The sequence below is a fragment of the Danio aesculapii genome, chromosome 7 (assembly GCF_903798145.1).
Source record: "Danio aesculapii chromosome 7, fDanAes4.1, whole genome shotgun sequence".
Classification (NCBI taxonomy): Eukaryota; Metazoa; Chordata; class Actinopteri; order Cypriniformes; family Danionidae; genus Danio; species Danio aesculapii.
Genome location: NC_079441.1, coordinates 29,121,768 through 29,135,779, shown reverse-complemented (window position 1 = coordinate 29,135,779; position 14,012 = coordinate 29,121,768). Strand labels below are relative to the sequence as shown.

The window sequence follows — 14,012 nt, the reverse complement described above, 5'->3', positions numbered from 1 at the left end:
TGCTTCTTGAAATTATTCATTTTTACTCTGAAATTCAATTTTATTTATTGCAATTGTTAGTTTATAATGCAATTCTGACTTTACATCTCACAATTCTTACTTTACATCTCACGATTCTTGCAAAAACAATTGCACTTTTGTTTTTTGCAGTTGTGATTTTAAAAACTCTAAATAACTCGAAAGGTACAAACTCATAGTTTTGACAAGAAAATACACGATAAAGAAAATACATGCAAGCTTGTAATTACAAATCTAGCAAGGAAGCAAGCTCCCATGTTTTGAAGCAACTGGAAAGCTGAACATGTCTCAGCAATAATTGAGTCAATGAGAGAAAACACTTTTTGAACGGAGAACATGATCACTGGTGTCAGTTTTTCCATCCAAACACTCTAACGTATACCTGTATAATGTGCACACACAACTGTAAATAAGCTATTCAGTTCTACCTTTAGAGTTATGGGTTCTGTGGTTCTTAAGTCCTTTTCACATTGCTGTTCATTTGAGCCTTCCAACATGTCAATCTCTGGTGATGTAAATTAAAATTCTCCCAGAAATTAAGATATCAATAATTACTCACCTTCATGTTGTTCCAGTCTCCTGAGATCTTCGTTCATCATAGGAAATTAAGATATTTTGATGAAATCTGAGAGCTCTCTCATTCTCCATAGGCAGCAGCAGTTCTGAGATGTTCAAAGGCCTGAAAAGGAACCAAAAGTATTGTCCAAAGTGTTCTTGATTCATTTTCTGGACTTTAAACGTCTCAGGATCATTGCTTTCTATGAAAGATGAGAGAGCTCTCAGATTTCATCTAAAATGTCTTAATCTTAGGAGAATGACATGAGGAGGTTGAGTAGTTAATTAGAGAATTTTCATTTTTGGATGAGTTAATCCTTGGAAATGTCTAGCAGGGAAAGGACTAATTTGTCAAAACACTGCCAGCCTTTTTTTTTGCTCTCACATTTGGTTCTGCTAGTGCTGCAGTCTTAAAATAAAGTTAGGGAAATTTAGCCCATCCAAGTTTAAGAAAACACTTCATTTCTGTTTGTAAACGTTACTTCTCTAAATTCAATTCCATTCTGTAGCATTATGGCTTATGGGAAAACATAGCAAAGCTGGGGAAGTTGCAGAGCTTGAGATTTTCACTGCTGAGTTTGGCCTCTTTTCTTCAGGTCTCACAGTCACCTGTGGGCCTGATTGTGCCTGTGGTGCTTGCTTCATAGTAAATGACTTCAGTTTCAGCGTTTTTCTCACCGGTTTGTTTGTGTAGTGAGAAAGCTGCTTCCAGCTCAGTCAGACCACATAAAGAGACTGGAAGTGGAATTGTGATGACCCAGATTAGTAAACAAAACCTTCCACGAAATTGCTGCCCATGCATCCTGTGGTCAAGCTGTATTCTGGTAAGCGCAGGCGCAGGTTTTTTCAAGACCATTTGGCATCAAGGATAATCCTTTTCTCATTCCTTTAATGTTCGAAAGTTGCAGATTTGTCTGTTTTGTCATAAGAAATGTATTATGCTCATCAGTGTTACATTTATTTGATTAGAAACACCAAGCAGGAATTGAGAAATGTATCACAAGATAATGTTAGAAATTTATTGCAATTTAAATAAAAAATTATTCTTCTAAACCTGAAACCTGACAATTTCTTCTGGATTTAGTTACAATTTATAGTGCTGGTTTGAGTAGAATGTCATTTTGATTTATTTTGTACACTGCGGTTGATATTTCTTCAATTGTAAAATAAAAATGTTGTCCATTAGGGCATATTTTGGTTTAAAATAACAAAAAGTCCACGTTTTTAGATTTTCTTGACCAATTTTGTTTTAATTTCAGAAGAAGAAATCAGTATTTGGTGGAATAATCCTGATTTTCAGTGACAACAAATGAAAACATTTGTTATTCTGACCAGTTGTCATGTTGTGAAAAGCTCTATTTGAATATAAATATGTAATTGACCCCAAAGTTTCAAATTCTTGTGTATATTGCCAAATTGGAAGATGTTTATATTGCTTTTGGGGTCTTTCTGTTAGAATGCTGTCATCTTCTTTGTGTTTAGTGACATAATGGTATGATCTACAGGTACATTGTTTAGTGAAACAATGAGGAAGGATGTGGCAGAATCTTTTGTATTAAAACAGTCTCTGTACTGCAACAGAGGAAACCATTGACCGACCGAATTAGGTTGGCATGTGCTAAAGGACAGAATAAACAGACCATTACGCTGAGATCAGTAACACACTTCATCATCTTGTTATTATGGCAAACCCTGTGGTCTGTACAGTATGATATACAAAAGTGTGTGTTTGGGGGGGGGGGGGGGGGGGGGGAGACCCAGTGCTGTATTTGCTGAGCTGATGTTTGTACTGCTGAATAATCAGTCTCATGACTCGTCACTTACTGAATGAAGCTGAATGGCTGCTGCGTCTCTTTCTCTTTCTTTTCTCCTTCTTTCGTTCACTGTTTGTGTTTCTGTCTTTCTTTTTTGTCACTTTTTTCATTCTCTCTGCCCATTTTTGGTTAGTAAACATACGCAGGATGTTAAAAATGTGCATTACAGCATCCAAAATACAAATTCCCCCAAAGACGTTTAAAAAATAGCCATGCACAATTACACTAAGTGAATTGGGCAAACAGCGTACAATAAGAGTGTGTTTCCCAGAGCTTTCGTCGCCTGTAGATGAGCGGGACATTTCCCTTAAGGTGGAGAGCTTATAAACTTGCGAGACAAAGGAATGAAAACCACATGGCAAACCAAATCTCTTGGAGCAGACATGAGAAGATTTTTCGCCATGTATTGCGAGGTTCTCACGATAGGATGAGGTGAAATGAAAGGTGTGTAGTACTGGCGCTGTGTGATGTAATGGACTTCTTAAAGCTTCCCCAAGCCTTCTTTTAACGCACCACAGCTGTGCCTTCTCAAAATGGCATTACTGACATGGGAAGAAGAAGAAATATCGAAAAATAAACCAGATTCTTCTGTCATCGGCCGCCAAACCACATGCATCTCAATGCGTACGGCTCTGCCAAAGGCAAAGGGCAGGAGGAAGGATGCAAGTAAAGCAAGAGTAAAGCAACTGAAGGAAAAGAATTGGAGCAAGTGCTGCTAAACAGGATTAATGAATGACATTTTCATGTGGTTTAGTTATAGATGTAGACATGTGCACACTGTAAAAAATGCTGGGTTCCACACAATCCCTTCATTTCGTCCCAATGCAAACCGATTAAGTTAGCTTAATGGTTTACAATTGTAAGTTCATTAAACATAATACAAATAAGTTGTCTAAAAATTACAAATTGTGTTGTTTCACCTCATTTTAAATAAGTAGTTTGAACTAGAAGCAACATTTTTTTGAGTGCATATACACTACCTGTCTTGTCGCCTATCCACAATTTAGGAACAACAAATACAAATTTGACTTCTGGTTGATCATTTGATATCAGAAGTGCCTTATATAAAAGGCAAAGGCCTCTAGATTACGCTTATTTTAACAAAATAAAATATGATCATTTTTATTATGTAATTAGGACAGTAAGTAAGTTCTTGCAGGACTCATCAAGATTCTTTGGATAAATCTTCAATGCCTCCTCCTTCATCTTATTTTAGACATGCTCGATAATGTTCATATCTGGTGACTGGGCTGGCCAATCCTGGAGCACCTTGACCTTCTTTGCTTTCAGGAAGTTTGATGTGGAGGCTGTAGTATGAGAAGGAGCGCTATCCTGCTGAAGAATTTGCCCTCTCCTGTGGTTTGTAATGTAGTGGGCAGCACAAATGTCTTGATACCTCAGGCTGTTGATGTTACCATCCACTCTGCAGATCTCTCGCATGCCCCCATACTGAATGTAACCCCAAACCATGATTTTTCCTTCACCAAACTTGACTGATTTCTTTGAGAGTCTTGGGAAATGAGGACTATTAGTTTTATATGGAATGACTATTTAGCATTCACCAGTTTAGTTAATTTTGACTGACATGACATAAGCAAAAGATAATGTTATAAAACAGCAGAGAGTTGTATGAAAGCAACTGATGCATGTCTAAAAGCATTTGCAATTTCTTGGAAGGAATGAGAAACTTCTACTGTGATTTGCACAAATGACTAATTGTTTTGAGAAATACATTAACTGTTGTGCAAATGTAAATAGTGTTGTGAGAAATGCACCAAAGCAACAGAGAAAAACTGTAATATATACACACGTACAGTCTCATAGGAAAATGAATGGCTAAACAAATATTGAGTTCTGTGTTGCTCATTCTGTATTCATTCACATATTATGTAAATAAGTCTGGGCTTCTATTAGTTGGCAACACAATGCAGACTACAGCTCACTGTGGAGTATTATAAAAACATATTAAGTTAATTAAAGGAATTCCCCTCTCACCAACACTATTCTGCTTTATCTGTATTAACGAGGATAAGAATCTCCTAAACCCTCTCTGACCCTCTTAAAAGCTTGCTGAGCAGATTTTAGTATTGTGCTTGGGGCACACTAAGCACTGATTTTGCTTGTTAACACACTTCTGTGCTGATTTTTTAAACTGTGGTAAATGGAAACATTTGTTTGGTTTTTAATATTGTCATAAAAATTGATTGCTGAAACACTAAATGCATTTGGAAAGCCTAATTTATGTATCATAAAAATAATAGTTATGCCTCTACCATTCAAATATATGTACTTTATGATTCATTCATTTTCCTTCAGCTTTGTTCCTTATTTATCAGGGGTCGCCATAGCAGAATGAACCGAACTATTCCAGCATATGTTTATGCAGTAGATGCCCTTCCAGCCGCAACTATACACCCTCACATTCACATTCACACTTATACACTACGGCCATTTTTGTTTACCCAATTCCCCTATAGCGCATGTGTTTGGACTGTGGGGAAACCAGAGCACCTGGAGCAAACCTACGCGAACACAGGGAAACATGCAAACTCCACACAGAAATACCAACTGGTCCAGCAAACCAGAAACCTTCTTGCTGTGAGGGGACAGTGCTAACCACTGAGCCACCGTGCCACCCTCTGTGCTTTTATAACAATAAATGTTTTCTCCTTTTGTAAGGCAAGGTTGAATTCATTTAGTTCACCCCTAAAAAATAAACTTACTCATGATTTTATCAGCCTCAAGTGATTACAAACCTTTGAGTTTCTTTTTTTTGCTCCTGCTGAACACAATAGAAGATATTTTGAAGAATGTTGGTATCCAGTAGCTGTTGACTACCATATAATTTATTTATTTTTCTTGCTTTGGAAATCAACGGCTACAAAATTCTTCAAAATATCTTCTTTTTATGTTAAGGTGTGCAACAAATAGAGGTTGAGCTAATCATAGTTATATATAATTTTCATTTTTGGGGTGAACTGTCCCTATAAATGTTCTTTAATTATCAGTAAAAACAAACAAACAAACAAAATATTGTCTTATTTTTGTTACATGTAATTAAAACGATTGATAAAAAACATCGACTATGCTAAAAAATGTTTTTCACATTAAATTATTCATTTGTTTAAAAAAATTATTTATAATTTTTTCCAGAAATGAGCCTAAAATATTCAGTATAATTCAATGTAATGCATTGGTCCCACTTTACAATGTTTCATTGGTTCATGTTAGTTAATGTATTTACTAACATGAACTAATAATGAGCAATGCTTGTACAGTATTTATTAATCATAGTTAATTATTGCATTTACTAACACGTACTTGAAATCCAAATTCATGCTTGTTATCATTAGTTAATGGACCATGAATTAAGATGGACTAGCAATATAACAACTGTATTTTTATTAATTAATGTTAACAAACATGAACAGATACTGTAATAAATGTATTGCTCATTGTTAGTTCATGTTACACTCCCAAATATATATTTTAGCTGCTTGTTTAAACTACTTATTTAAATTGAGCTGAAAAATCATAATTGCTTTATGATGAATCCACTTAAATTTGTGAAAACAATTAAGTTAACTTAATCAATTTTTGTTTGGACAACATGAATGAATTGTGTGGAAGCCTGCATTTTCACATTAATTAACATTTACTAATACAACCTTATTGTAAAGTGTTATCAATTTATTTGATCTTTGATTTTGCTTTGTATTTTCAGCGGTGAAAGTGGAGCAGGGAAGACCGTAGCAGCAAAGTACATCATGGGCTACATTTCCAAAGTGTCAGGTGGAGGACCCAGAGTTCAGGTGGGTTGCACAGAGTACTTAATCAAACATGAAAGCTTTTAAGCATGCATCGGGATTATTTGAGGTGCAGTAATGAAATAGTATATACAACATATGGTGGCTTCCTGGTCTGTTTTTGATCGTAACGTTAAACAGAATCCTGATGCGTGTTGAAGTTTGCCTCATCTGACATCATTCCTCCACCCCCATCTCTTACAATCTACCTTTCATCCGTTTCATCCTTCTACAAACCCCACCAGCAGCCATCTGTCCCCCACAATCCCCCTCTGATCTGTCCCGTGCGCCTCTCAGCCCCTTCAGGAGCCATGTGAGTGTGCTCAGAGTTAGAGGACTGACACTTGCTGATTCAATGAACCAGTTGACTGTATACACCGCCTGAGAGCACTTGAAAATGCTTGAATTTTGCATAACATTTTATTTTTGTTGCTTTAATGACAGCATTGTTTGAGCTGTACAAACTCTACAAGTCAATTCAATGATTTTTCAGCATGATTTGAGTGACCCAAACAGCAGCTTGAGTTTCAGTGGAAGTAAAAGCATGTGACCCTCCAAACAGTAACATATTTTTGGATAATAAATTATCGTGGCCGAAAATTCTGTACATCTCTAATATCAACACACTTTTAGATTTCCATTGTTGCACATTTCTGTTGTGTGATTGGCTCTTAGATCAATATAGAGTAAAACTAGTCCAGAGCTTATCATTGTTATTGACATAAATTTGATTGCGATTGGATATAATATCGTTCATCGGCCCAGCTCTAGACTGAAAAAAATTATTCAAAGATGAATCCTTGGATTTACTCAATTTATTTGAGTAAAGTGGATGTAAGCAATTTATTTGACCTGACTTTAATCAAGCAAATTAAGTTGAACATTACTCAATTTAAATTGTTTGTTTAAATTTAAATCATATAAATTGTTTGCAACAACTTTGCAGACACCATTTTCTTCAGTGTAACGTAGATTCTGAAAATGCACAGCAGACAGTTTTTTTCTTTGTTTAAAAATCTTCAAATACCTAAATATTTGGTTCATTCAGTAGGGCTCTCAGTCAGCTCAAATGCTGATGAATTAATTGAAAGGAAATGCTATCAGAATGCTTCAAATAACAGGGTCTCTGTGGAGCTTAAAAGTTTTTATTTATCCTTCAGTGATTAAAGGCCTTGAAACGGCATTGCATCAAATTGTAAGGTCTTAAATGCATAAAGTTCTGGCATTAAATATTTCAAAAGTTGCAAAAAAGTTTATATATTCCATTGTGTTTTGCTTTTCAATACAAATATCGAAACATCCTAAAACATCCATGATGAATTTAATTGTGAGGCAGAAACTTAAAATTGAGTTCATACAACAAAAGCAAATATCTGTCAACGAGGTATGACATTGTTTTCTGTTTAATAACAGTAGAATTTTCTGTGCAGATATTAATGTACTCCTTTTAATCAAACTTGCCTCTTTTTCTTAAATATCAAATAAAACAACACTTATTTTTATATTATTTTGCTTAGTACTTTGATTTTGATTTATGAATCTTTAAATATTTGCACTAGAAGGCAAAATTAAAATGCTGAGAAAAAAAATATTTTGTGCAGTGTGATCAGAGGGTTTCCCAGTACTGGGTTGCGACTGGAAGGGCATCCGCAAACACTTGCTGGATAAGTTGGTGGTTGATTCTGCTGTGGCGACCCCTGATGAATAAGGGACTAAGCCGAAGGAAAATGAATGAATGAATGATCAGAGGGTAAAAGCTGCTTTATATTCTAATATATGGGAACAGAGTTATTTACACTTTAACATATATTTTTAAAATTAAAGAAAAATTGTGATCAATGCAAGGTATCATATTAAAACTTTGAAATGGTAATGCAACCCATTGTGTGTGCACTACATAATGCTAACACATTTTTTAAAAGACAATGAAATCCATTAAAATAAGAAATTCAGGGACATTATACATTCTGGACATTTAATCACTAATTAAATTAGTTATTTATGCAGGCATTTATATATCCAACGAATATGGGTGGACTGATTTTGTATGCTTTAAATGTACTGTAATGGTTTCATAATGAAACTATGGAGGCATGTGTTTTGACAGCTATGTTAGTTGACATGCTAAAGTAAGTAGAGTATTGTAGTGCAACAGAAAGCACCTCTGCTTTGCTGTGTCATGGTGCCTCATTGTACATTTTATTTTCCATTTTTTTGTCCCCTTTTCTCTTTCTGTATGTCTGTTATTTACTCTTGTGGTCCACACAGGAGTCTGTAGCCTTTCTGTCCCCATATGCAAATTATCCATGTGTGCTTTTCCTGGTGCTGCAAATGCAAACAAGCCCTTGACACTAATTTGTTTGCATCAGCAATGTGACTTTTTTCAAGATTTCTTTAAAGTGCGCATCGCACTCATGGCAATTAGTAACTTTTTGATTTAGTGGCTAATTCATATGAATTTGTACAATCTCATTCATACAATTTAGTACAATTTGCTAATTCCCAAATGGCGCTTGAGTTTAAGGACGGGGTTTGGTGCCAAGCCTCCTTTTAAAAATTGTATATTTTCATATGACTGAATACGTACAAATTACAAATAAATCGTTATGTTTACTTGTGAGATCATTTTTATTGTGATAATTTACAAGTTCATAACTCTGTTGTCGGAGTCAGAAAAAAATGTGCTGAAGTACAAACAGGACATTTTAGCCATGTTTTTTATGTTGGAGATAATAACATCCTTAATGATTTACATGCACAGTTATATTACCCACTAAAACAAGGATAAAATAAAACTATGTGACATTTTTTTGGTTATTTTTCTCTACACATCTAATGTCATAAAAAGTGATGGTTTTGGGATATCTCAAAACTTCTGCATGTGTCTGTCTGTCTCTTGGCTGCTTTGCTGACTGAGATGGCTCTAAATCAGGGGTGTCCAAACTCGGTCCTGGAGGGCCGGTGTCCTGCAGATTTTAGCTCCAACTTGCCTCAACACACCTGCACGGATGTTTCTAGAAAGCCTAGTAAGTGCTTGATTAGCTAGCCCAGGTGTGTCTGATTGGGGTTGGAACCAAACTTTGCAGGACACCGGCCCTCCAGGACCGAGCTTGGACATGCCTGCTCTAAATAGACTGTACTGTGCAAATTATGTGTGAAATATGCATGCGTACTGACTCCAAGTTTATCACTTTTTGACATTGAGATGACCAGTGTTATCTCAGTTCACCCTACTGGCAGGATTTTATCTACTGATCTCATCAATTTCAGATCCGCATTGTTTCTGTGCTTATTATGCCAAATGTCAACGTAACATTACATCTCTCTCTTGTTTGTTTATTTCCACACAGCATGTCAAAGACATCATTCTTCAGTCTAATCCCCTTCTTGAGGCCTTTGGGAATGCTAAGACAGTGAGGAACAACAACTCCAGTCGATTTGTAAGCATCAATCATCTGTCCGTTATTTTATTTTTATTATTATTTCAGTTGAAGAACGCAGACGTCTTGTGATGTGTTGAGCACAAGTTGCAATAAAACCAACACTGGGTGATCATCCATGTTAAAGGCAAGTGCCATGCCTCTTTTTAATGGCAGTTTTGGAGGAATGGCAGATATTTTGAAGGAATTGGAAACCTGTAACCATTGACATCTCTGGTATTTCTTTTTCCTAGCATGGATGTCAATGGTTACAGGTTTTCATCATTCTTCAAAATATCTTGTTTTGCATTCAACAGAAAAAAAATTTTTTTAAAACAAGTCAAGGGTAAGTAAATGATGACAGAACTCATTCTTTGGTGAACTATCCCTTTATATACAAAAAGAAAGAAGAAGCATTGCTTTGCCAGTGCAATGAGAACATTTGATGAGTAGGTTGGCATTGTAAGGTTTTGACCTAAATTTGGCAGCTTAAAAATACTCCAAGGGTAAAACTGCCATTACAAAATATTGCATGCCACATTAACTTACAGTTCTGCTACATTATGCCCAGACATGCCAGTCTTGTTTTTGTTCTATTGGGATTGGTGGAGTTAAGTTGCAAAAAGAATGGATTAGCAGTGATGCAAATGGATTAGTTAGTGGAGTGTTTTGTAGCTTCTCGATAAACAGATTGAGAAAACTGGCTGTTAAATCACTCACCCTCAAACTATCCAATAAATAAGTGACTTTTTTGTCTTCAGTAGAGGATAAACAATGTTTTTACTGAAACTTTGGGCCTTTGTGATTTGCAAAATGCAAGCAAACAGCTACCATGACTTTGAGAATGAAAAAAAAAACACAGTATACAGGTAAAATAAACATAATACTTGTGTTTACTGACCTCTAGGTCTCATAGATTATTTCTTCATAGACCTCAATGTATCATCAGAAGGCACACCTATAGATTTTTTTTCCCTGTATATGTTTTTTCTCTTTCTCAAAGTAGTCATTGTCTTGCGTCAATATGATAACCAAAAACTACAGTTTCAGCTACACAATGTTCTGCTGACAGTACATCTTTGGGATGCCTGAGCATGAGTAAATTAACAGCACATTTTCATTCTTGAGAAAACTATATTCCTTCTGCATCTGGGTATGTATGGTAATTCCAGACAGCTGCTGTAAGAGAAAGAGGCTCTTAAATGATAGTGAAGAGTGTTTGTATTTGTTAAAGCACCCATTTCCTCTTTTTGGGGGGTTCTGGGTATACACATCCACCTGCAGTACAGCTCGTCTGCACCTTTTTATCATTCATCTTCCCTGACAGGGGAAATACTTTGAGATTCAGTTCAGTTCCGGCGGCGAGCCAGATGGTGGGAAAATCTCCAACTTCCTTTTGGAAAAATCACGAGTGGTGATGCGGAATCCTGGAGAGAGAAGCTTCCACATCTTTTATCAGGTGAGAATGAGGACAGGAGGTGGGCTCCTTCCCACTGAAGATGTCACTGGGACCGTCAGTCGTATAATACACTGTGTTATGAGGAAAAACTGAATGAATAACCGCAGTAAAAGCCAGGAAATAAAAGATTGAGCCATTTGGCTCTGAAAAGCAGGTCACGTTGTTCTGAGTTTACCACTTGAGTTTTTTGGAAAGCGAGACTATGTCTGGCTTCTTAACGAGGCCTTCTCCCCACAGTTCCTTCTTCACAATTTTGGAGAGTTTGACCGTTTACCTATAGGACTTTTTGTTTTTTGGTGTTTCATCAGCTACGCACATGTTTGGCCCTTTGGACTTTTAGAAAATAAACACACTTAAAGCACTTTTCACACTCTCGCAAGTTTATTTAATTTGTCTGCTAACATATCCAGGAGAATTCTATTGATTTTTTTTATTCCTCCCATAAATTTCCTCCACAGTGTGTTTGAGACATTTACTCCATGTCTAAAATTTTGTGTCTAATGGATTTCTGAAAATAACAGTGGTGGAAATGACATTTTAAGCACTTTTGGAAAAAAATTCAAGACTCCTTCTTTATGCTAAGGCTAATTTTCCAAAATATACACCATTAAATAATAATTTCATATCTAGGACTTTTTATACTTGCTGGTAAGATTTTATTATGTCTTTAAAATAAATTTTTGCAACGCTTTCCAAAAAAGGTTTAATCTGTTAACATGAAAAAATTAACAATGAGCTATATTAACTTACAGCTTGACTTAATCTAAAAACCGCTTGTTCTTGTTAGTTCACAGTGCAATAACTACATTTATGGATTCAACTTATACATTTATGGATTGAATTATTTAGTATTCATTTTTGAGACCATTTCTTTCATGCAAACTCACCCAAGAACTTTATGTGAATGTGTTATAACATACATTCTTCTTCACAGCTAATAGAGGGAGCCAGTGGAGACCAGAAAAGCAGTCTGGGTATCACCAGTCTGGATTACTACTCTTACCTCAACCAGTCCGGTTCCTACAAAGTGGACGATATCAACGACAAGCATGATTTCCAAGAAACCTTGGTGAGTATGAATAGGCAACTTGATATTTGCATAGAGCGCACTGGGGATCCTATATAGGGAATCCTATATAGTTCAATAGAGTTTGCCTGTTCAAATATGTGAACTGTTTTCCATATTGGCCGACACTGTTATTGTAACTTCCTTCTTCTCTTTCTGCTGTGTGTCTCTCTGTCTGACCCCAGCATGCCATGGATGTGATTGGTATCTCAGTGATGGACCGCTCCATGGTGCTGCAGATTGTGGCAGGAATTCTTCATCTTGGGAACATCAACTTCAGGGAAGCGGGGAATTATGCTGCTGTGGAGAATGATGAGTGTATGTACACAGACTCAATTTAATATGTTTCTATATATACTCAAATTTATGTAATTAAGTAGTTTTTCTCAGGTAATGTGCTTTACTAAGCAGTTTTTAAAAGGTGTAGTTTTACTTGAGCACATTTTTAGTGCTTTATCAGTATTTTTATGTTTTTTTTTATTAAGTTTAATAATCAGTCCAGTGATTCCAAGCAAATTGAGCATAGAAAAGTCAGCACATCAGACAGAGCGACCTCCAGACATTGTCGATTTATAAATGCAGCAAATATGTAATGTGTGAAAACACATTACATCTAAGATGTCGCAAAACTGTTGCATGCAATGACCAAGAGACTGTTTAGATGGCATGTTGGTCACTGAAGATGAAGGATGCCACTGTATGTTGACTGAAATCACCAAATTGCCTTATGCCAAGTTCAGACTGCACGATTTTCAAAATAGCTGCGTCACAGATGTGTTCACAATGAATTACTTATCTGGGCTAGCATTCCATCGCTGCTGTGTTTAAACTGCAAGATAGATCGGCAACAAGGGGTTCCACACTGCATGACTTTACAACTTTTTGTCGATCTGCAAACTATGGCTTAAAACCAAACTTACGTGAACCAAACTCCAACTAAATTTACACTAGTTTTTCATAATTTTTTGGGTCCAAATAGACCGAAAAGAATCCCTTTTATACTTCTCCCCAACCTCCCGCTGGCCTGCAGATACCCATACTAGTGGATGCTGCTGTCTCATTGGCTGTAGGTAATCGTAGATGTTATTTTTAATCAGAACACATTTCACAAAGCATGATTTGAATCGCCGACAGCTCCAGATATTTAGCATGCCAAATATCTCACGGGTGTTACTCACATGAACGAGCACTGATTTGCCTGTGATTTCAGGCATTTCGCTCTGATTTCTCAGAAATTGTCGGCGAGTTAAAATCGGAGCTAAAATCATGCAGTCTGAACTGCCGTTTGATAAATGATCAATAAATGCACTACAATACAGAATGTTACATTTTCAAATACATGCACAAATTGCATGTTTTCTATGGTGTTTTTACGAGCCTAGTTTACAGTGACAGCTTGTTAGTCAGGGTATAAAATGTATAAGCTAAGCATTAACATATCATCAAAGCTAGATTTTCATCTCATAGGTAGAGCCAGACAGAATCTGCTGACATTTTTACCATTTCTGCACAGGATTTTGGGATGTATTGTTCTAATAACTTAACATATGAAATAAAAAATAATACCTTATTTACTTTTATTTAAGTTTTTATATTTACAATGCAAATCCAATTAGATAAGTCTCACATAATATATCTACTAAAAGACAGAAAATATTACTTTACAAACTGATTTATTTGTTGTACATAAATCAAATGAATATTTTCATATTAGTCAATAATATTACTGGAATTAATTTTAAATTTACACATAAATTTACACATAAATTTACCCATAGGTTACACTGATTTTGCTCCTCCTGTAAATGCATCAACTTGCTTTCTGTCTGCTTGTTATAGGTGCATACATTTAATGTAATTTGTTCTTGCATTGAA

At 35.8% G+C, this 14,012-nt stretch overlaps 1 protein-coding gene across 3 annotated transcripts in view; it reads left to right on the top strand.

Moving 5' to 3' along the window:
• Window positions 1-14,012, top strand: part of myo1ea (myosin IEa) — an 88,502-nt gene that overhangs the window by 38,730 nt on the left and 35,760 nt on the right. For all 3 annotated transcript variants that reach the window (XM_056461565.1, XM_056461563.1, XM_056461562.1), the window contains exons 5-9: window positions 6,112-6,199; window positions 9,544-9,633; window positions 10,940-11,071; window positions 12,006-12,140; window positions 12,323-12,455. In XM_056461565.1, coding sequence (XP_056317540.1) covers window positions 6,112-6,199; window positions 9,544-9,633; window positions 10,940-11,071; window positions 12,006-12,140; window positions 12,323-12,455 — 578 coding nt within the window. The remainder of the gene's footprint in view (window positions 1-6,111; window positions 6,200-9,543; window positions 9,634-10,939; window positions 11,072-12,005; window positions 12,141-12,322; window positions 12,456-14,012) is intronic.